The 23,149-nt window shown below is 52.0% G+C and overlaps 1 protein-coding gene across 1 annotated transcript; it reads left to right on the top strand.

The window, feature by feature from the left end:
- The first annotated feature begins 12,563 nt into the window (after positions 1 to 12,563).
- POLM (DNA polymerase mu) lies at positions 12,564 to 22,889 on the top strand. The gene is made up of 11 exons (XM_037492883.2): positions 12,564 to 12,742; positions 13,053 to 13,236; positions 14,023 to 14,121; positions 14,268 to 14,438; positions 15,107 to 15,178; positions 16,977 to 17,097; positions 18,389 to 18,521; positions 18,667 to 18,769; positions 18,849 to 19,094; positions 19,187 to 19,270; positions 19,474 to 22,889. Exons 1-11 carry the CDS (start codon positions 12,564 to 12,566, stop codon positions 19,558 to 19,560), a joined length of 1,479 nt encoding a protein of 492 aa, XP_037348780.1. The 3' UTR covers positions 19,561 to 22,889.
- The last annotated feature ends 260 nt before the right edge of the window (positions 22,890 to 23,149 follow it).

Below are 23,149 nucleotides of genomic sequence, written 5' to 3'. Positions count from 1 at the left end.
GGACAGCTATTCTGCCTCCCTTGGACGGTGGCTAGTTCTCAGGATTGAGCTAAACTCTGCCACTGGCTTTCTTGGGCCTCCAGTTGGCAGACAGCAGATCATGGGATTTCACAAGCCTCTATAACGGTGTGAGTCAGTCCCTCAGAGTGTGTGTGTGTGTGTGTGTGTGTGTGTGTGTGTGTGTGTGTAGTCAAGATGTCACTGTCCACCAGGCCTCTCCACACCCCTAGAATTCAGCTTCCCATGGGGCTCTTGGGTCCAGCTCTCTGGATCCCCATGTCCCAGAAAGGACGCAGACCAGGCTTCTGGACTCCAGCCTATGCTGATTCCAATCAGCTATTTGGCAGGGGAGGTCTGCCACGCGGCATAAACACAACTGCACCAGCTGACCTGCCTCGGAGCCAGAATTGGACCTGATGACTCTTGGGAAACAGGACGCCAGCCTTATAAATTAGCACGTGCTCCAGCCCCAGCCCCAGCCCAGGACATACTTTCCCACCCTGGGGTGTGCTGTGATTTTGGAGGGGACAGGTCTGGGATATCCAGTTCTGTCCATGGGGACTTCAGAGAGTGAGGTGTTATGTTAAGTGCCTGTTATGTTAAGTCTTCTGGCCCACCTAAGTGAACGCAATATGTTCCTGATTTTAGTGGAATATCTAGTCTCAGGGGACATTTGCTTTTCTGCCTATAGTGCCCCTTCCTCAGATGTCACTACCTCCAGGCCTTTCCCTAAAGCCACTTTCTCACTGAGACTTTCCCTACCAGCCTGTGTAAAACTCCGGTCCTGCCCGTATCTACCAAAACTATCCTTCCCAGTCCCCTGCTTCATTTCAGACAGATGGCCCCATATTACCCACATACTTCCCCCTTTGCCCTATAACTTTGTAGGCCCCTCACACTGACTAAAGGCCTGACCATGTGACTGTTTGGCCAATGGGACAGAAGCAAAGAGAGGCTTGAGAAAGCACTTGCAGTGTCCTCCCGCCCCCCAAACTATGAAAGCATTACTAAGCCAGGCTGCTGGAGGACAAGGGGTAAAGCCGAGACCATCTAAGACCACCATTGCTCCGGCTGGTGGGACACGTGAGTCAGGCCAGGCTCAGAGTGGCAGGGCTGCTTGGACAGACACATGAGCTAATAAATGCAATTATCTTATTCTGCTGAGTTAGGGGACTGGTTACTCAACAATAGTTAACATTTATTTTTCCTGTTCTCTGTTTTTCCACCAGCAATACTAGCTTTATAAAGTCAGGGCTGTGATACTAACTACTGCATTCCTGGTGTCGAGAGTAGTGCCTGGCACACGGAGGCCCTGCTGGAGCACTAGTGGAAATATCTGTTAATGGCTAAATACAGGATAAATACCTTAACAGGATCGTGAGACAACAGGCAAAGTTCTGGAACAAGCTCTCTGTACAAAGGATGCTGGTTGGTCCTGGCACTGAGGAGCATGGCACTGGGTCATCTCTGAAGGGGCCATAATAATCAATGCAGGTCTTGACTGTGAATGTGAAGATGAAAATTAGCCAAGAGGGGCCTCCCTGGTGGTGCAAGGGGTTAAGTTGCAGCACTATGAAGCTGCCGCAGCATGGCACCTGTTCAATCTAGACTGCTTTGCAAAATGGCTGTAGAGCTGTGGTCTTTATATCTCTACCTACCTCTTAAAAAACAAATTTCTCAAAGGAACTGTTCACACTCATTTTTCTACTTTTTCAGCCCTGGCATGTCTTCCTGCACCTGGCACCTGGCACTCTCACCAGGCCACAGGGCCCACCCAGGGCCACCATAACTCCTCCTGGATGAGATTAAGGTAGCCAGACTTCTGGGATGGTTCCTTTTCATCTTCTCCCACTTCCAAGGCAGGGGTCTTTCCAACATGTGTTTCATCCAAGTCCAGACCACTCGAGCCCCTCCTCCCTATCATAGGCTTTGGCCCCTACCCCCCTTTAAATCACTCATAGTCCTGTGCACAAACACTGTCCCAAAGAGTGCGGTCAGGCTCTGTGTAGAACCCCAAAGACTTGAGTTCTGGGAACTCATTATCCCACGTGCACCCAAGGTCAGCTCTCAGGGTCTCCCGTGGGATGTGTGAGTTCGCCAGGCTAGCCTCAGCCTGCACGAGTACGCCATGTTCAGAGGGGCATCTCCTGTTAAAAAAGCACTTGCTGAGGGTAGCATGAGGGTAGCAAGTGCCAGGACAATGTGCCCAGTCAGAAAGCATTCAGACCGACTCCATGTGCAGGTATGGCCAGACCCAAGTCCACACAGGGAGTGCCCGGCCCCTGGGAGCCTTCTCTCTGGTCAAGGACCAGAAGGACTCTCCTGTACAGGAACTACCGGAGGGGGTTCAGAAGGTTGGGCAGTGTGAGGGCAGGAGGCCATGGACAGCGGAAGCCTGGGTAAGTCAGCAGGCCCTGTAGCCAACTTGTACTTCGGTTCTAGCCTGTGGGCTTCGTGTAGCCTAGTGGACACAGAAGGGTGGGGCCAGGCAGGGTACTGCTTGTGAACCAGAGGGTGGGGCTCTCAGAAGAGCCCACGTGTGTGTGGAGGGGGGGGCAGTGCTTGTGGGTCTCCACTCTGCAGACAGTCACAACTGAAACGTGTGAACAGGGCAGTATAGATTTGGGAGTGACCGATGGGTGAGGTAAAGGGCAGATATAGCCAGGGAGTGTGTGAGGGCAGTGGGACAGTGACCCCCACCCTACCCAGACCCCTTTGAGATTTACTCATGTCCCAAAACAAGTTTGTGCTCTTGGGCTCGCAGGACTGTGTGCAGCCCCAAATGCTAGGGCCAGGCTGGATCCAGGGCGGTCTGGCAACCCTACTTTCGGGTCTAGAATTCTGCCAGCTGTGGGCCATCTGGGATGGGGCTAGGAAGTCTCAGGGTGGCCAGTGGCTCCCCCATTCCACTCCACTTCCTCCCCTGGGCCCAAGCTGGCAGTAGAAACCAGCTCAGCATCCCCTCCTGGCCTAAGTTTTGACTGGTGACCTTGGGTCTATCAAGTACTTATTTCAGTTGTTTATTATGCAAGTGGTACACACTTACTGTAGAACAATTAGAAAAACACAATAGGCAAAATAACAAAATAAATATGATGTTTCTTTAAGTTTTAGGCCCTCTCACCTCCCGAGAGCCAGCAACCATTGGACACAGAGGAGGAGATCTGTGACTCTGTGACGGTACCAGGCACCCTGGGCCACATTCATGAAATAAAAGAAAAAACATCCACTGGTCTCTACCCCTGGCTGCTGACAGTGGGCTCCTAAATCCCTTGTAATTTCCTTTCTAGTGATAACAACACTAGAAACATCTTTTGTTCTAGTATTTGACCCCAGTTCCTGAATGAGCTCCTAAATCCCTTGGAATTTCCTGGGTAAAACGACTTTGTTTTGTTCTAATAAAGCAACTCTGAGTGGTGCCTGGTGGCTCCTGGGTGGGGCTGGCCACTAGAAAGAGCAAACCTTTATTAGGAACTGGGAACGTTCACCCTGACTCCCACCCTCCTGGGAGGGGTGAAAGTCTGGAGATTGAGTTAGTGACGGATCATGCCTAGCTGATGAAGCCTTGGTAAAAATCTCAGCAGCATGGGGTACAGGGAGCTTCTGGATGGTGAACACATCAACAGGCGGGGAGGGTGGCCCTCAGTCCACATAGGGTGCACTGGACATGCCCTATATAACTCTTCATTTAACTGCTCATTCGTAGCCTTTAAAACCCTTTGTAATAATCTAGTAATGTAGTAAGTAAACTATTTTCCTAGTCCTGTCAGGTGTCCTGCAAATTATCAAATTTGAGGAGGAGATTGCCAGAACCCCAGTGTAGAGCCAGTCAGTGAGAAGCACAGGTTCTCCTGGGCTCCAGGTTGGCATCTGAGGTTTGGGGTGGGAAAGACGGGGGCCCTAACCTGTAAGGTCTGTACTAACTTCAGGCAGTGTCAAAACTGAGTTGGTTTGTAGCTAGTGTTGAAGAATCGCTTGGTGTGGAAAACCAATACATCTGGTGTCAATATGTGCGAGAGCAAAGAGAACACAGGAGTGTTTTTCCAAGACAACATCCCAACACTGCTATTACTAACTGCACACACTTGACCTCTAATGTCTTCATCTCTTGTCCCGCAAGATGAGAACATGGATGTCATCAACTGACAGGAATGTCCTGAGCTTCAGTGAGCTGATATATGTGTGCATTTTCTTAATTTTATTATTAAAATTCAAACATATGCAGAAGTAGAGAAACGACTCACTGAGCCTCCTGGACATCACCGGCATCTGAGTTATCAACTCACAGCCTATCTCATTTCCTTGTGTTGTGGGGAGAAATATCGGGGTGAGGCTGGAGGCACAGGGGTGAAAGAATTCACCAGAGACAGAGGGGAGAACAGAGCGGATTTATTGAAATTTCCCGTAAGGGAGCTGGGGGAGAGATGGGAGAGGTCTGCGCTGGAAGAAGGATTTGAGGCTCTCTATTATACTCTGTTTTCATGTACTTTCTTACTTGGGGTGCCAGATGGGGCCAGTTATTTGCTGGGAGGTCTGGTCTTGGGCGTAAACCTTTGACACAGAATGTGCTCTGGCCCTGCTTCCGCATTCATGGTCAAAATCAGCCTTAGGGCCTGGTTCCCACAGCAACCTTATCAATTTCCTTCATCTATTCAAGCCTCTCAAACTTGTCTGTTGGGCAAGGAATGGGGCCTTAGTTTTTAATATTAATAATGATACTGACAACCCGCATCCCACCCTTAACTCTGTCTTAATATAAATTTGAAGCATATTCCAGACATCATGTGATTTCACCAGAAATATTTTATTAGGTTATTTCTGAAGGAAAGGACTGTCTGTCACTTTGCCTCTTTCTCTGTTTAATATAACCCTCTTATCACTTTAAACTGCAATTCCTTTATTATCCAGTATTAAAATGCATACTTCCCCTCATACATTTTTTAAAGTTTATTTGAATCAGGATTCAAATAAGACCCATGTACTGTGATTGATTGATCTGTTTCTTAAATGTGTCAGTTTACATTTAGTTTGCACAGCAGCACTGCACAGGACAACCCTTACCACTCCCTTTGACAACTGAGGAAACGGGCTAAGGTTGGTAATTGGTGAAAATAACGACTGACAGGCCAAGCATCCCCTTGAGGAGAGGGTGAAGGGAAGCTGGAAGAGATGAAGGCAGGACTGAATCCACGCACACCAGGCTCTGCGTAAGCCTCTGGGGACCGGTACCTCCTCAGACTTCATAGTAGGTGACCCCTTAGGCATCTGATACAATTGTTGACACCTTCTTCTTTCAAAGCATTGCCACTGTTTCTAGGACATCCCCCTGCCCTGGAGGAGAGTCTCCATCCTCGACATTGGGGGAAAACCTGGCTCGGTGCTCACCTATCTCTACATCCTTCCTGGATGATCTCCTTGCCCCCTTATGAACTCCTAATTATTGCCCCCAGATCCCCAATTCCTGTGTGCCTGCCACATTTGTACCCTCACTTCCTTCCTTGGTTTCTAGGGGGTCTCTTTTCCTATTTGAAGCCACACTCCTGAGCTCCCCAAGGATGGCCCAGCTCAGGACATGGCAGCCCCAGGCTTCTGTGGCTAGAACAACTCCTTTTTCTTTGACAGCCAGTTCTGACATGCTGACCTGTCTTGTCCATTCACTCACAAGCCTCCTCTGGTCTGGTTCCCATCCCTGGATGAGAGGGGCAGCCTCTCCCAGTCCAGCCCCTGCCTCTTAGTCTGCTTTTCAGGCAACAGCAAGCAGTATAACCAGGGGCTGAAGCCAGAGGCTATTACAGGTGGTGCCCCCTGGAGTGGCGCAGGTGAGGATGAATAGCCCCCTGAGAGATACTATCAGTGGGGTGGAGGCTGATAGGAAATATAAGGGACTGCAGAAGCAGCCTCCAGGATTCAGCATCTCTGGGCTGGGGATGATTCAGTGTTTTGGGGATTTCAGCATTTTTGGATCTTTAGCAGTTTTGGGGTCAGCCATTTCTGTCCCCACTATGCCTATCTGCCAGAGGGTTGTTATGGTCCTCTGAAGGACATGGAGAGGCTTCCAGCAGCCAACCTCAGAGAAGAAAAGTTCGGAGGCTTTGCAGGTAGCTGATAGACTGAACTACTCCCAGCTTTGCTGCTGTAACAGCTTGGACGAGAAGGTGAAGACCAGGAGCGGGGTGCCTTGCTGAGCTGCATAAGTATGGGCTGTTGTAGGGTCGTATTTTCAGTTGCTGATGCTGCTGTTTCCCATGTAGCTTGTCTGGCGCTGTGCTGGGGCATCTCAGCAGCTCCGGTGAGCATCTCCGGTTGTGTCTTCTGCTATCTTCGTGAGTGGGTCCCAGCCTATAGTCTCGCTGCCATGTGTTTCACGCCCTCAAATTGTGGGAGATGCCATCTTGGGAGTGTGGCCTTTTGTTCAGGATAGGACTTTAAAACACTGGACACTACTTCAGGTGAGGTAAATAGCCATTGGTGGCCTCAGTGACTCTTCGTTTTCCCTTGTTTGTTAAATAAATCCCATTACAGTTCACTAAACCTGAGTAGTTTTGCAATTGTGCATGTAAGTGAAGAACTCAGACAGTGACTGGTAAACTATTTGGGCACTGTCCTTGGCCAGAGCCCTTGCTGCCCTGCATCAAATGGTCTTGAGAAGACCGTGTGCAACCACATCCCAGCTTTGCTCACCACCCCTCCTCTCTTTAGGGTGCAAGTCGAAGTCTTTTCAGGCCTTTCTGCCCCTCTCCTGTTCACTCTGTGCCAGTCCCTTGCTCTTCCTTGACAGATGCACAGCAGCAGCTCACTGCTTCCTCTGTGAGACCCCATCCCTATTCCCACTGGGGATCTGGTTGAGGAAAGCATCAGAGGCACACTCGGCAAGGACGAGCAGGGAGGACACACTTGGACAATATGCTGATTACACCCATATATGCACAATATGTTTTCTTTATTTAATTGTTGTCTGTTTGCCTTGCCACCACAACATTGTAATGAAGGCAGAGATTTCTGTATGTTTTGCATGCTGTACCCCTGATCTTACAACAGAGCTTGGCCCACAACACAACTAACTGGCTGAGCGGACAGCTCTGAAGCCATTCAGTCAACGTATAAATCATAGCTGTGCCTCTTATATGCACAAGTAACCTTGGAAGAAAATCTAAACTTCAGTTTCTCAATGTGTAAGATGGGGGAAATGACAGCAGCGCCAATTCCATACAATTGGGAAGAGAACAGAAATGTGATGTAATAAATACATAGCACAATAGCTGGCTTATACAAGCCCTTCCTAAACTTCGCAGCTGAACTGACCAGGATTCCCCAACCCAACTGAACCTAAGCCTGTCCCTTTCTACCTGCATGGAACCCTGACCATGGACCCCCTCCTGAGGCTCCACCCCCCACCCCTGCCTTCCTCCAGTGAAGGAAAAATTCTGACCTTGCCCCATGTCCTGGGACAGCCTGCTGTCTCTCTATGTGACCTCTCAAACCCTCTACCCATGGGCCACTGTCCATGAACAGTGGACAACCTCAGGCATTTGGCCAAACTTTCCAATCCAGGGCTGTCCTTGATGCCAATAAACTGAAACTCTCCCTGGTTGTATCTTTATTTCAGTGATAACAGTAGTATACGGAAAAATGCCTAAATACAAGTATAACGGATCTATTCATTCAGGAATGCAATAATGTTATATTCTGCCCCAATAAAGCACTAATAATTTGTGGTGGAAAGAGTAGACAATTTTGTCAACTGGCATTGGAATTTGGATCAGCAAACACCCCTCTTCTAGCAAGCCTTCAGGACCCCTTAGTTCCTCCCGCTCCCATTTCCAACCACATTGAGCCAGGACTGGAGTGATCAATCCAGACAGTCTTTGTTTGAAGGACACCATTTTCCATAATTCTTAGGCCAAACCTCTAGTGAGAGGGATCTGGGACTCTTTTCTATCCCTTGGCCCAGACTTCCCACTCCAGATCCTGCCCCAGGTCTCCAGTTCCCCCACCTCTCATGCACAGCCCATCCGCTTGTGTTCCCCCAATTTTACATGTTGGAATGTGATGCCTGATATGATGGTGTTAGGAGGTAGGATCTTTGGAAGGTATTTAGATTGTGAGGGTGATGCCCTCCTGGCTGGGTTAGTGCCCTGATAAAATAGGAGCAATGTCTCATCTTCCACCGTGTGAGTTCACAGCAAGAAGTCTTAATGCAGAAGCAGGCCCTCCCCCCAGGGAGCCTGCCTGCACCCTGATCTTGCACTTCCAGTCTCCAGAAATGTGAGATAGAAATGTCTATTGTGTACAAGCCACCCTGTCTGTGATATTTGTTAGAGCTGCCCAAATAGACAAAGGCACCATCCAACAAGCAAATGGACCCACCTCCTCCTTAAAAGGCAGTATGATTTCTCAAACATAAAGCATCTCTTTTTGTTACATAGCCTGCTAGGTCCTTGGCAAGCACAGCCCCTGACATTAGCACTTCTACTCCTGTCAGAAACTCTGATGGATATTTTCAGATCAGGGAAGGCTGACCACCCATCCCATGTCTACAGAGCCCATCAGGGAAGTCCAGAGCTGAGGCCTGGTCAGAGCCATGAACTCAGAGTAGCAGGTCGAATGGTGTCCCCTCCCCCCGTCTCTTCTCCTCTCTCTTTCCCTCTTTCTCCCTCCTTCTCTTTCTCCCTCCTGCCCTCTCTCTCCTCTCCCTCTCCATAAGTGCACAAAGAGATCATGTGAGCATAGAGAGATGGCATGGCCTACAAGTCAAAAGAAGAGGCCTGAGAATGAAATCTACCCTGTCTTCCAGAGCTGGAAGTTTCGTTTGTTTAAACTGCCTGGTCTGTGGTACTTTGTTATGTCAGCCTGAGCTAACTGGTACACCAGGTAACCCAAACCCACAGAAATGTGGTGACTAGCTCAGGAAGGCCCAGGGCCAGCACTAGAGGTCTGAGCCTCAGGCCAGCAGCCCTCAAGAGCTCCAGCCCAGCAGCATCAGCAGTCTGACCGCATGATTTCCTGATGCTGCAGCTGGCAAGCTGCCTGCAGGAGAGGGAATCAAGACAGGAGGGCCAAGTCTAAACCAGGGCTGAGTCCTCACTCCACAGGCCAAGGACAAGGCATAAACAGCACTGCAGAGTACTTCAAAGTAGGAGCTCCATGGGGAGGTTTTGCAAAAGCCATGAGGACTGACAAAATCACCCCCTGGGGACCTCTCTGAGCTGGAAGTGGGAACAGGAAATAGCTAGATGAGATTCATCTTGGAAAAATGCAAGCTCATACATCTGCATAAAGCTAATCCAAAACACAGCATGAGAGAGCCACAGTGTAGAGCAGGAGACAGACTTCAGCTGAGCTGGTCCAGCTAGGAGGTCATCTGTGTGAGCTCTCTGTTGGGTGGTGGCGGGGGTGGGGGATTTCGGTGTGGGGAGTAGGAGGCTGGAGATTTATGTCTTGGAACCCCAAACCAGGCTTACTGGAAATAGGACTGAGTCCTCTACTTCCCAGCAGGCTCAACACTGGTCAGGGGGTCCATGGAGGGGAGGAGAGCCTCACACCACCCAACAATGCCTTACCAGCGGTACCCAGCCTCACTCAGTGGGCACTCTCCCCCCTCACAAAACCTTGGGCTTGTGGAAGGCCCTGTGTTCCTCAGTGTTGCCAGTGCTTTAAAATGTTCAGGTGTGATTGGAACCAGTGGATGAAGCCAAAGACTGTTATAGGTGGTACCCATGGAGGGGGTTGTTGGTGAGGCTAGATAGCCCCAGGGAAAATGCCAAAAAGTATAGCATTTTGGGGTGGAACAACTGATAAGAAATATAAGGGACTGCAGAAGCAGCTGCTGATTATTCTTGTTCGGGATTCAGCATTTTTGGATCTTCAGTGATTTCATGCTCAGCGATTTTAGTCTCCACTGCACGGGTCTTCCAGAAGGCTGTCGAGGGCCTCTGAAGGTGGCTTCCAGCAGCCAACCTCAGAGAGGAAAAGTTTGGAAGCTTTGCAATTAGCAGAGTAACTGAAACTGTCCCGGTGTTGCTGCTGTTACAGCCTGGCAGAGAAGCGAAGACCAGGAGCCGGATGCCTCTCTGAGCTGTGAGTGTGGCTGTTTGTCGGGTCGGGTCCGTTGGCCGCTGCAGCTGCTATTTTGAGTGTCACTTGTCTTGTGCTGTGCTGGGGCATCTCGGCAGCTCTGGGAACATCTCCTGTTGTGTCTTCTGTTGTCTTCGTGAGGTGGATCCCGGCCTATAGTCTGGATGTCATGTGCTCCAGGTCCGCAGTGGCAGGAAGATGCCATCTTGGGCATGTGACCTATTGTTTGGGAGAGGAGCTCTGTGTCCTCAGTGGTAGGAAGACACCATCTTAGCTGGTTTTTGTTAAGGACTTGAAACACTGGACACAGCTTCGGGTGAGGTAAACGGCCATTTGTGGCCTCAGTAACTCTTTATTTTCCCTGGTTTGTTAAATAAAGTTCTCTGAGCCTGAGTAGCCTTGCAATTGTGCGCACGGGTGAAGAACTCAGACTGACTAGTAAACTATTTGGGCAGGTCCTTGGCCAGATCACAATGGGTGATCTGGCCCAGTATCACGATGGGTCACTAGAAGCTGCCTCTGCCTCCCGACAAGAGAACCCAGGTGCCCTGGCCTGACACAAAGGATGTGGTTTAAGGGTATTAACTGAAATAAGTCTCAATGATTGTTAGACAGAGCGTATGTTAGCTAAGCAAGGTAAGATTCAAACCCAGGGAAGAATTTGACAGTTTTCACTCTAAGAATTGGCTCAACTATCACCAGTACAGTTTATATAGCTAGGCAGCGAATCATTGACATAAAAATGTAATTATTCTTGGGGGGAAGGGGAGAGAATAGGGCCTTCTGCTTCTAAGTTATTTTGAGATAAAGATATATTGAGGTGATCTATGCCCAGAAGATGGCACATGCCGGGGGTTTTATTCACTTCCCTGATTTCTAAGGAAATGCACTGTGGAGAGGAAAGGTTTGGTGCCCATTGTTTAAACCTTTATCCAGCTCCTTGGTTATGTCTGTGGGTTGGAAGGGCGGGATACCCACTGGCAGTACATTTTTGCATGACTGCTTCACAGAACAGGGAGGAGCATCTTCTTACATCAAGTGTATGCAGATAGCTTTGCTCTCTCCTTTGCTAGACCAAGGCAGGGGTCATTTTCCCACTATGTTCACACAGGGATAGACAGCTCTGAGAAGGTCAAGGCAGAGCTCCTGATGAGAGCTCAGAATGTCCAGGTACTTGAAGAAAGCCAGGGCCCACGGGTGGGGAATAGACTCTGACTCCTTACAGAAGCCTTGCAAGCTCACCTTCCTCTGCTGGCAAGAGGAGAAGGCACTTGCGGGGGGAAAGGGACTAGCACCCAGGCCTCCTGGCTGCCTGCCGTGGAAGTCCTGGGGTCTAGGAGATTCCAAACTCTTGGAGTTAGTAGGGGGGGGGCACCTGCCTCCCTCAGCCCCGTGTACTGGTGCAGAGCCTGCACACAGAGAAGGGACAGAGGGGGAGATTAGGGAGGAGGGGGACACGGTCACAGCTGGCCTGCCCCATCTGTTATTCTGAGCAGGGGTTTACTGCTGTCACAAAAATATTCCAAAGCCTGCTGCTTGAGAAGAGAGACTGCAGGAACACTCACTGTTAGGCTGTCAACTTGCCCAGCCTGAACCACAGAATCAACACAATTCCAATATTGGAAAAGAACCTGCTGGGTCAATCAGTACCTACTTCCCTCTGGTTCGCCTCTTAATTTTAAGAACATTTATAGATTCCGCCCCCCTCCCCCGCCCATACGTTTTTTGTTTCGTGTTTCGATTTGAATGTTGGACCCATTTGGACTTCACATTGGTGTAAAGGAGCGCGGGAGGAAAGCCACTTCTGTTTTTCCAAATGGCCGGCCAGTTGTCCAAATGCCATTCAACTGAAAACTCTCGCCAGGCTGTTCAAGGAGGCCGGTCAGGACACGGCTCCCGCCAGGTTCCCACCTCGGCTTTGGGAAGGAGAGGCTGGGTCGGTCCCGAGGGGCCCGAAGGGCGGCAAGGACCCGCGCCCGGCGCCCGCGGGGGAGCTGGAGACCCGGTCCGCTCGGCCCGGTCGCTCCACCCCCGCGGGCACCGCTCGACCCCACCCCCACCCCCACCCCCACCCGCTCGGGGCACCGAGGCCTCCGCCGTCTACCCCGTCCTAGGCCGCGGCCGCCCCCCGCCCCCCCTCCTCCCCCGGCCTCGCCGCCCCCGCGCGGGGTCTCAGGCGGCCCCGGGAGGCCGGGGGGACTTTGCGCGGGGCCGGGGGCGGCCGTTCGTCTTTGCGCAGAGGCGGCGTCTCGGGCGCCCACGCGCCGGGCCCTGAACCCGCCGGGGCCACCTGCGGCGCCCCGGGCCGCCGAGAGGCCTCATTGGCGCGCGGCGGGCCCGCCCTCTCCACGCCGCCGGGCGCCGCCCGCCCCCGCCGCCCGCCCCTCCCTCCCGCCGCCCGCCCCCGGCGCCCGCCCGCCGCTCGCCCGCCGCCTTCCGGCCTCCGCTGCTCCCCGCGGCCGCGCCCGCCGGCCCCGGCTCCGGGCCGGATGCTCCCGACCCCGCGGCGAGCGCGGGCCGGGGCCCCAGTCCCCGCGGCCGCCGGCCCCGCGGCTCGCTTCCCGGGCGTCGCCATCTACCTGGCCGAGCGGCGCATGGGCCGCAGCCGCCGCGCCTTCCTCGCGCGCCTCGCGCTCTCCAAGGGCTTCCGCGTCCTGGACGCCTACGGGTGCGCGGCGGCCGCGGGGCTCGCTGCCCGGGGCGCCTGCCTCTGCGGCGGGCGGGGGAGGGCCTGGGGACGGGGTGCACCGGGTGTTGCGCCGCGGCGGCTGGAGAGGGAAACACAGAGCCGGGGCGCGCGGTGGAGGAGGGCGTCTCCCCAGAGGGGGCCTGGGGGCGTCTGTAGGGCACCTGTGAAGGTGAACTGCGCGCCCCTCGCGGAGGGGCCGGCGAGAGCAAGGCCGGGCGGTGCGGAGTGAAGCAGGGAGCGCGGCCGGCCTGCACGGGGCTCCGATCCACCCTTGGCCCCCCTCTGCCAGCTCGGAGGTGACACACGTAGTGATGGAGCAGACCTCGGCGGAGGAGGCCGCCTGCTGGCTGCGGGGCAGGGCGCCCGCTGCTCCCCCGGGGGCCGTCGGCCCAGCGCTGCTGGACATCAGCTGGTTCACGGAGAGCATGGCTGCCGGGCAGCCTGTGCCTGTGGAGGGCCGCCACCGCCTGGAGGTGAGCCCTGCTGAGGATTTGTCTTGGGGCCAGTGAAAGCCCCAGTGCAGCTGTCGCTCAGCTGGGATAGGCGACGAGGCCACAGGGCCCTGGCCTTCAGATGAAGAGCGAAGGCTTTGCCCAGACTACATGGGGCCTTGGGAAAACAGGCCACCCCAGCTTCTGCTCTCATCATTGGTGCGGTTTCTTAGCCCCACTTTTAATATCATTAGACCTTTCTTGATCACCAACTAGATGAAACTGATCCCCAAATGAGATGATGACCTAAGGGCCAACAGGAGGTTGTCCTTGGGGGTGCTGTGGGTTTCACTATCTCTGCCCCACCTCAGTGCTTCCTGAGTGAGCTGAACTGGAGCCTGGACTCAAAACCGAGTGCCCACATTCAAATCCTGGCTCTGCTTGTGAATCGTGAGGCATCATGATTCTAAGGCCTCCGTGTCCTTGTCTGTGAAGCAAGGATGACAAGTTCTTCTTATCCACTTGATTGAGGGGGTCTCAGGAGGTGGAGCACATGCACCAGCTGCAGGGGCAGGATAAGTGCTCCAGGAGGACCAGCAGGTGGCATCACTACAGGTGTCTGCTCTGAATAACCTACCCCTGCCCCCTCTGCTGGACAACACCCTCCTCTGCAGGGCAGCATGGCCTCTGCACTGGGTGTCCAGGGGTTTTGCCCTCTGAGTGGGTTCCCTCTGCTCTCCGCAAGTGACCCAGGAGAGGCGAGGTTTTGGGGATTGCCTCACTCCCCTGCTGGCCCTGCAAAACCACCTATACATTGCCCCTCTCCAGGTGGCCGTGCCCAGGAAGGAACTGCCGAGCCCAGCGTGGATGCTGCCATATGCCTGCCAGCGTCCCACACCCCTCACACACCACAATACCAGCCTCACGGTGAGTTGAAGGTTCCTTGATGTGCGGCCAGGACCCTCTTGTGAGCATTCTTCTGTCCTGTGTTGGGCAAAAGCTCGTGACAGCTAAGAGGGTTGGGGCTGCTTGCCCCATCCACCCTGCCCCTTACCACAAACTGCTCCCTGCAGGAAGCTCTGGAGACACTGGCAGAGGCGGCCAGCTTTGAAGGCAGTGAGGGCCGCTGCCTCTCCTTCTACAGAGCAGCCTCGGTGCTCAAGGCCCTTCCCTGCCCAGTCACAGCCCCGAGTCAGCTGCGGGGGCTACCTCACTTTGGAGAACATTCCTGCCGGGTCATCCAGGTAGGTGGTAACACCATCTAGAAGCAGAGTGCATCCCAGGAGCATGGCGAGGAGTCCAACTTCAGAGGCAGGCAGACAGATGGACAGACAGATGTGGGGGCTGGTTCCCAGGTCAGGGCAAGTGATTCTCCACTCTCAGATTTTTAATATGTAAGTTGGGGCCCAGCCGCCTGCCTTAGACTGGTGAGAAGACTCAAGGAGGGGAGCTGCCAGGGCCCCGACAGAGCTGGTAGCTGGCGTTGTTGGCATCGGCCCTGATGCCCAGATAGTGGAAGTTTGAACGCCTGTTTTGTGAAAGATACAACATATGTGAGGACCTAGATTGTTAAGTTTTCCTTTATGTGCACTTACCATGGGGAGAATACATAATGTCAAGGAGAATTTTGAATCCAAGGTAGGCTTTGATTCATCACATGTATTTTGAAAAGCAGTTGTTCATGTGCCCTGTGCTGGTTATTCCTCTGAGAGATGGCCCATGTTCCCCCAAGTTCAAAGGGCTTTGAGGCTGTGGTCACCTTCATGGATGCAGTCTGCCTTTCCAAGTTCTGCCGGATTCTGGTACCACAGTGCCATCTTCCAAGTTGTGAGGGTCTGCTGGTCGTCGCTGGGCCGCCAGTGCTTTGTTCTGTCCAGGCAGGCCTGAAGTTTTGCTTTGTTTCCTCCCACAGGAGCTGCTGGAACATGGGGTCTGCGAAGAGGTGGAGAGAGTCCGGTTCTCAGAGCGGTACCAGACCATGAAGGTGCACAGCCAGCGGACTTAGCAGAGGCACTCAGCCCCCACCTTTCCCCCAGATGTCCGCACCACTCCTGCATGTGCTGGCGGGCACTAGGGCTCACCAGCCCAGATAAGGTCTTAATGAGGAGGTGGCAGCTGGCACTGACACGTACAAGGCGGCAGAAGGGGACTGGCAAGGGAAGCTTGTTTTGACGTGACATTTTCTAGATCACTCAGTACAATCTGTTTGTATTGGATTATTTTTGATGGAATATTCTCAAGTATATTATAGGCTCTAGCCCCTTAAACACTCAAATGGAGCATACTGAACAAAACATGGCCTTTCCCTTGGTGCCATGAGGTTGATTAAATTTGCACATCTACTCACCCTTGCACTGTCTCCACCATTAGGGTGTTGCCCTGCCTGTCTCCACAGTGCACCTTCCCTGTTCTTACTTCTCATCTGATGGAATGTGACGCCTTGGCCACAGTGCTTGGACACCCTGGTTCTGTGGCTGGAGGTTGTCAGACCAGTGATGAGTCGAGCAGTGGGGTCTCCCTGTTGGGGTGTGTCATTGTTACTGTGGGAGGTTGCCTCGAATGTTGAGAATCAACTGAGAGGGTTTTAAGGAAGGATAGGAGCTGTGTGTGTAGGAAGAGGCTCAGGTAGACAGAGAGCAAGGAAAGGGCAGGTCCAGGGGCGAGACACAGGCAGTTGTGAGCAGCGAAGTGCTGAGGGTGGCAGAGCCCTCACAAGATATTCAAGCCACGAAGTATGTTAATCATTAGAAGATGTTTTTTATGAACAATATGATTAGGTTATTCTTAGCATTCTCTTCATTGGAAAGGATGGGCCTGCACAGCCCCATAAAAGGCAGGACTGCAGCTGGTCTGCAGGAAACAGGGCCTGGGCACCCGAGTACTGCCAGGCTGTTCTTCTTCCCTGCCTCTCTGCGTGCTGGCCACCTCTGCCAGCTGAGACATGGCTTCGTTGCAGTCCAGCCACTGTAAGAGCCCTGACCTTCTGTTTCAATTAAAAAATCCCTGCAGAGGGGTTCTGAGTGGCTGAGGGCAAGTGCCTACCCCGACCAATGAGTTGTAGTCAAGGAAGAAACAGGTGACTTGTTAGGCCAGGTCAGCCACTTACCTGGTATGGGAGACCCTCTGAGATTTGCCAGCCTCCCTATGAGAGGTAGCTCCAGCAGCGTGACTTCCACTCATCTGGACATCTGTACTGACCTAGGCCAGCTGGTAACACCTGCTATGTTGGAGCCTGGAACGAGCCCCAGCAGTTCCAGACTTTCACTGGCTCCAACTCCTGCTAAAACAACCCTGTAATTGTTAAGTGCCTGTTGTTTTTGCTGTTTGTCAAGAACAACCACAGTAATAAGTTCCAGCTGCTGTTAGGTGGGAGAGACATGGTTTTTCCAGTGGATTGAGATTCTTTGTTAGGATGACTATTTTGGTAATGTTAGAATCACGGGGGAGACTCTCTAGAGGAGTTGATCAAGGCCAGAGAGGGGAAGTATCTTGAGGGGTTTCCTCCCCACCCCTCCCCCTCCACTCCCATGAGGGTGGGCTGTGTCTGCCAGACTTGGGGGCTTGAATCCTGTCTGGACATTCACTGTGTGCCTTGGGTGGGCTTGGTCAGGTTGCTTAAACTTGAAAAAGGTGAGTGTGGATGCTGGTGGGCCCTCTGGGCCACATCGTGACTTGAGGTCACCTGTGAAATGCAGCAGCTGTGCTGTGTGGAACTCAAATCAGGGTCTGTATCTGCATCTGTGCTAAGAGCTTAGTTCTGACCTTACTCATCCTCCCAACAGCTCTTCACTCAGATTTTCGGGGTCGGGATAAGGACTGCTGACCGGTGGTACCAGGAAGGTCTGCGGACCCTAGATGACCTTCAAGAGCAACACGAGAGACTGAACAAGCTCCAAGAAGCAGGTGATCTCTCAGCGGGTGAAGCCCTGGGCCTCCCCATAGCACTTTGGCCTAAAAGTCTCCCAAGACATGGAAGCTGGTGCTGATGACTTCCTGGACGGCTGGGAACAAGATCAGTGCACCCAGATCCTGGTGGCAGGCAGGCATCCCAGTGGCCGGCAGGCATCCCTTTATGGTAGACTATCTGGGGTGGAGATCTGGGGAGGGGGTGTCAGGACTCATTGTAGCCCTTTCTCAGTGAATGGTGTTGGCCACATAGCTGCTGTGGCACACATGGATCAAGCATAGGTTTCTGATCCCGACTCAGGGAGGATAGGGGAGGTCTGAGTAGCCTGGGTTTGGATACCCTGCTTGGTGCACAGCACCTGTGGCCTGGCCTGCTGACCAATGGCATGGGGTCCTGGTGTGGTAGGAGAGGCTCAGTGAGGAGCCTGCTAATGGGCTGTGATATGGTCTAGTGGAAAAACATGAACTTAAGAAGTTGTTAGACCTGGATTTGAGTACCATTGTGTCACTAGGTAGGTGACTTTGACCCTGAGACCTAACTTCTGGAGTGTCAGATGCGTTTTCTGTGAAGTATGGGATTTCTGTAAGTTTCTCCACATGAAGCTAGCAAGTAGCAGGTGTTAAGCAGATACTCTGTTCTCTCCATGTGGTTGAGGGCCTGGCACTCAGTCTTTTAAACATCTTCCCTGGAGCTGGGGGAGGGGAGGCCACCTGGGGGTCCTAGGAGGGCCACCTGCCAGTCAGCAGGAAATGAGACCCACAGAGCTGTGTAGCTAATGGAGCATGATGTGTGTGGCGCCCACTGGTTCCACTTGATCACATCTCCCCAAGGTGTGGAAGTGATGGGTCACCAGGGCCCTCATGTGAGAGCTAGCTGTTCCTTACTCCCCGTTGCTGTTCCACCCCACATTAAACCTCTCCTAACTGCATGTGGAAGGACAATGACTCCTCTCTGACAGGCGGGCAGGCTGACTTGGGTAAAGTGAGGTGTTCCTACATGACAGTCATCTTCATGCCGCCTCGTCACCTCCTGGTTCCCCTTTATGGATGGGAAAACCTAGGCACTGAAAGGATAGTGTGTATCATGAGTGTCAGTGTCCTGGTCTGATTATGATAGTTCTGCAAGAATTTACCATTGCAGATGGGTAGAGGTACAGGGCATTTCTATTATTGCAACTGGGTGTGAATCCACAATGATCTCAAAATAAAAGTATAATATTAAGAAGGAAAGAAGCGACTGGAGAGAGAGGGTGGGCTTTGAGGGTCAGGAAAAATGCACTGCTCACAGGACTGCAGCACCTCCAGGACCTGAGCACCCTGGTTCAGCGACTTGATGTGGAGGCCCTGCAGCAGCTGGTGGAGGCTGCCGTGAGTGAGGCCCTTCCTGGGGCCACCGTCACTCTGGCTGGTGGATTCCGGAGGTAAGGGAGCTTGACTCCAGGCCCACCCCAGGGAAGCCACCTGAGTTGTGGCCACTGAGGTGGGCTTTCCCTCACTGAAGGGACTGGGATGATGGTGAAGGCTGCATCCTCGATTTGAGTCCTGGAGTCAGACTGTCCCCCTCAGGGGGAAGTTGCAGGGCCACGACGTGGACTTCCTCATCACCCACCCCCAGGAGGGTCAGGAGGTGGGGCTGCTGGCCAGAGTGCTGCTCATCCTGAAGGAGCAGGTGAGGAGCCATCCTCTCCATAGAGCACTGCCCTCCTAGCCCCATGTGTGGTGCCTGGTCACACCTGCTCTCCCCCCAGGGGCTGATCCTGTACCACCAGCACCAACGCAGTCAGTGTGAAGACCGCACCTGGCTGGCCCAGCAGAAGAACACCATGGATGCCTTTGAGAGAAGCTTCTGCATTTTCCGCCTGCCACAACCCTTGGGGGCTGCTGTGGAGGGGTCCCAGAGGCCTTGCGCCTCCTGGAAGGCTGTGCGGGTAGACCTGGTGGTCGCCCCCATCAGTCAGTTCCCCTTTGCTCTACTCGGCTGGACTGGCTCCAGGGTAGGGAGCGTGCTTTGGGCTGCCCTGTGCTTTGGGCTGGTCCTGAGTTCAGGGTTGGCCAGCCTTGCTGACAAAGCTACTTTTTCCCACAGCATTTCGAACGCGAACTCCGCCGCTTCAGCCGAAAGGAGAGGGGACTGTGGCTGAACAGCCATGGACTGTTTGACCCAGAACAGGTGTGTTGACTGGAGGAGAAAATGCCTGTTTCCCTGCCCCCTCCAGTCTGGAACCCACAAGGCCCAAATCTTGATTTTGGTACCCAATCCCAGCCCTTTGAGGTGCACCCTGCCAGCCTCTAGCCTCCTGTCCTGGCTTTCTCAGGAAGCCTGGCAGTGGTGGGGATCGCTCCAGGGCATTAACATCCCCACTCCAATTGCAGAAGACCCTTTTCCACGCGGCCTCAGAGGAAGACATCTTCAGACACCTGGGCCTTGAGTACCTTCCCCCAGAGCAGAGAAATGCCTGATTCTGTCTGATGGTTCCCACTTCCACTCTTCGAGGAGGGACATTTGGTGTGCCAGACCCTTTGAATACCTGTGGCCACCAAATGTCTCCAGGTAGAAGATGCCCCAAGTCCTCACCTTTCCAGTGGGAGCCCCTCCTGTGTAGACTCCTCCCCCACCCACCCCTACTCCAAGATGTAATGAAATGAGCCCATGGAACAAACTGAGCTGTTTTCTGAATGTGCTGCTGGCTTGGGGGACAGGAGTCTGGTGCCTGGCCCTGCTCCTTGAGCAGAGCCTGTCTGGGTGTGCCACCCCATCCGCTGTGGGGCGTTATCTAGGTACAACCTGGGCCAGATGGCTCAGGCTCCTCCTTGTACAGAGGCCGCCTTTGTGGAGTTGTCAGAGAGCCTGAGGTCATGATGGACAGTGAGTGCTGTGCAATGCCTGATTCTCAGCTTCCAGCCACGGGCCTAAGAATGGAGAGGTGGAGGGGTGTTACTGCCCGCTGAAGTCTACTGTGGAGGTACTAAAGCATGTGCTGTAGTATCTGGAAAGGATCCAGGGGTAGGGAGTTGGGATCAACTACCCCCTGCCTGGTTAGCCCCACATCCTCCAACTAGGCTTCCTGTCTGCTCTCAGAAGACTTTAAGCAGGTCATGGTCATGTGATATCTTTCCTGCTCAAAGTCTCCAGTGATTCCCCCCGCCCACCTTGCACCTGCTTGCACAGTAAATTCCCCTGGACCCTGGCATTTCATCCCACCACCCCCCATCTCCTACATGCTTCCTCTCTCAAGCCCCGTGCCTCCTGCTTCTCATGACTGAGCCAGAGGCATTCCTGTCTCACTGCTTCTCACTTAAATTGCCCCAGACATCCACAAGATCAGTGGGCGTCTCACCCCCTCACTGAGGGGGTGTATCTCAGTGATACCTTTCTCATGGTGTCCCCTGTTCCTTCAATCCTCAGGCACACTCCAGTTTAGAGCCTTTACCCTTTAAGTACCATCTACCTGAATTACTTTTTCAACTCAAGGTCTCCTTGTCAGGTCAAGACTTCCCTAGCCACTTACCATATTAAAAAATATTTTTTCATTTAATGTGTAATAAAATGGACACTTCCAATGTACAATTTTAAAGAGTTTTTCTATTTTTTATTATAGTTACGTTTTATAAGTGATTATACCGGGATTGCTATCAGGAAAGTAGGGTAATGTTTTGTATGTTTTAAATGGTAAACGTACTCTGCAAGAAAAAAGTCCTTTTAGCTAAAGTTTGTAACTGGTAATAATTACAACAGGTTTGTTAACCAATCAAGAGTACAGAACCAATATGGCATTTGCTGGAAATCTCTGCATCCTGGGAGGGGCAGATGGAGCTCTTTATTGGGCAGAAAAACACTGGCAGGGTTACCAGAACTCCCGGCGTGTGTAGATACATTCTCTGTGAGCCCAAGTTTCTCAAAAATATTTGAATGCTTTTAGATGATAACCTCAAAAAATGTAGAAAAGCTTATTTTGTAGTCCCACTTAATTATATTTGCTTTTGTTGCCTGTGCTTTTGCTGACATATCTGAAAAATCATTGCCCAACCAAATGTCAGGGAGCTCTCGCCCTGGGGTTTTAGGATGTACATTTAAGTCTTTAATCCAGAGAGTAATATATAAATTTGATAAAATTTCAGTTTCCGTAGCAAGTCACAGATTTACCAGAAACGTGTAAAGCTCTCTTCTCTTGATAACTATTGGATGGTGGATTTAAGTTTCTGGTGTTTTATGTATCAATAAGCTGTATTGTCACATACCAGATTTAGTTTTTTAAAGAAGAGGATAGATTTCCACAATAAAAGAGAATATGCCTTTAGGAAAATCTATTCCAGTCTTATCAATTAACAGTAATTTCATTTTGTAATAAGCGTATTACCTGAAGCTGGATCCAACAGCCACTGTACCTGAGCAGCGTGAGCTGCCCAGAGTCTCACTCTTCCTGTGGGTCAGTCAATATTCAAGGTGGAACTGTCCATCGGGCAATTGGACAGAGGGTGAGTTTTAGGAAAATCTTAGACTGGTTCAGTTTCCTAGGGGGACAGATGCATTTTTCACCCTGTGAAACAGCTCTGTGGCCCAATATTTTGGGATATTTCCCTTCACTGTTGGGAATTACAGTGCTGTCTACGTTTGGATCCATTAGGGTGACAGTGGAGGGAGTGTATCTACAAGTCACACAGAGAAATGATCAGGGACCAAGGATGGGAGGAGAGACTTTGGTTGGGGAGGTGCAGTATACAAACTGTCCAATACAGAAACAGAGCTGGCAGCAGCTCAAAAGTGTAAATCTGTTTTACTTTAAATTGGTCACGCACAGGGTCAGGTTTGACTCGGGTCTGTCTTTTGGTTTGGGGAGTGATGAGATCATCATCTTTTGGCCCTGATCTGGGATTTGACGGTCTGGGTAACGGTCTTTCCAGGAATCTAGAGTCAGTTCTAGGAGATGAGCAGTAAATTTGAGTTATTTTAAACATGCTTTCCAGAATTCTGAGACTCCACTACAGTGTGCACCCTGATGCTGAGAGTAAAGGAAAAACACCCCATCCATGGTCATGTGCTTTGGAGGTTTTAATAGAACTGTTTTAACAGAACTGCTTTGTAAGCTATAATAAATCTGCTGCAGAGAATGTCAATCCAAGCTGGAGTAGGGCAGAGTCTTATTTGCTGTTCTGGGGCTGAAGAAACCAGTTGGAGGCTGGCCAAGGCAATAGTGAATCTTTGAAATGGAAACTGATGGCTACTTGGGGATGTTACCAGGGCCTGAGGTTTCATCATATATCATTGGGCTTATGAAAATCCAAAATTAGTCTGGTAATTAAGATATTGACTGCTAAAAGTTGAGAGGTTTTTTTTTTCCCTCTCCCATCCGCCAATCAGATAAAATGAAAGTGGGGGAGAAGGAAAAGCACCGGACCCAGTGCTTTACCACCCTGGCCTTGTCGCAGGCCATCATGCTCAGGATGCCAAGGCAGGTGGTAATGACAGTTGACAACATTGAAGGGGGTGATGGCAGCACAGGTAGTGGGCACCAGGTATTCACTGCCCCTATTGTCCCATTGGGACCAGATGGAATCATGGTGGGTTGTAGGGCACCAACTTGCTGAACAGCTCCTGGGGTAAACAGTATTACCCAGCCCTGCCACACCTCCATGTGTGCCTGTAGTCCCCACTGGTCAGAACTGAAGCTCAGGAAGCTGAGAACATGGCATGAACCTTGTGGGGGCCTCTGGGTTTTGTTCTCCATCCACTGAGCACCCAGCACAGGATGATACACAAGACCCAAAACTAGTGGGGGAGGGAGAGGGCATTTCACTAGCTCCTCTTTTGCTCCCAGAAAGCCTTACTTTGGCTACACCAAGAATAAGTACCTGGACTAGCTAGACAGAATTTCCGATCTTCTGAACAAGTTAAAAGCAGGTGACTTTCCATGTGCTTTTAAAATAAGCACTGCAGGCCAAACACAGAGGGCTTTTGATGGGGGAGAGGAAAATAAACATGAACAACCACAGCATGTCCAGCAGCCTTTTCTGCAGGTGAGGCGCCAGGGAAACACCTGCCGTAGTTTAT

The sequence above is a fragment of the Talpa occidentalis genome, unplaced genomic scaffold (genome assembly GCF_014898055.3).
Source record: "Talpa occidentalis isolate TD23 unplaced genomic scaffold, MPIMG_talOcc4v2.1 talOcc4.10, whole genome shotgun sequence".
Classification (NCBI taxonomy): domain Eukaryota; kingdom Metazoa; phylum Chordata; class Mammalia; order Eulipotyphla; family Talpidae; genus Talpa; species Talpa occidentalis.
Note: the sequence above shows the minus strand (reverse complement) of the source record. Positions and strands in the feature narration are given on the sequence as shown.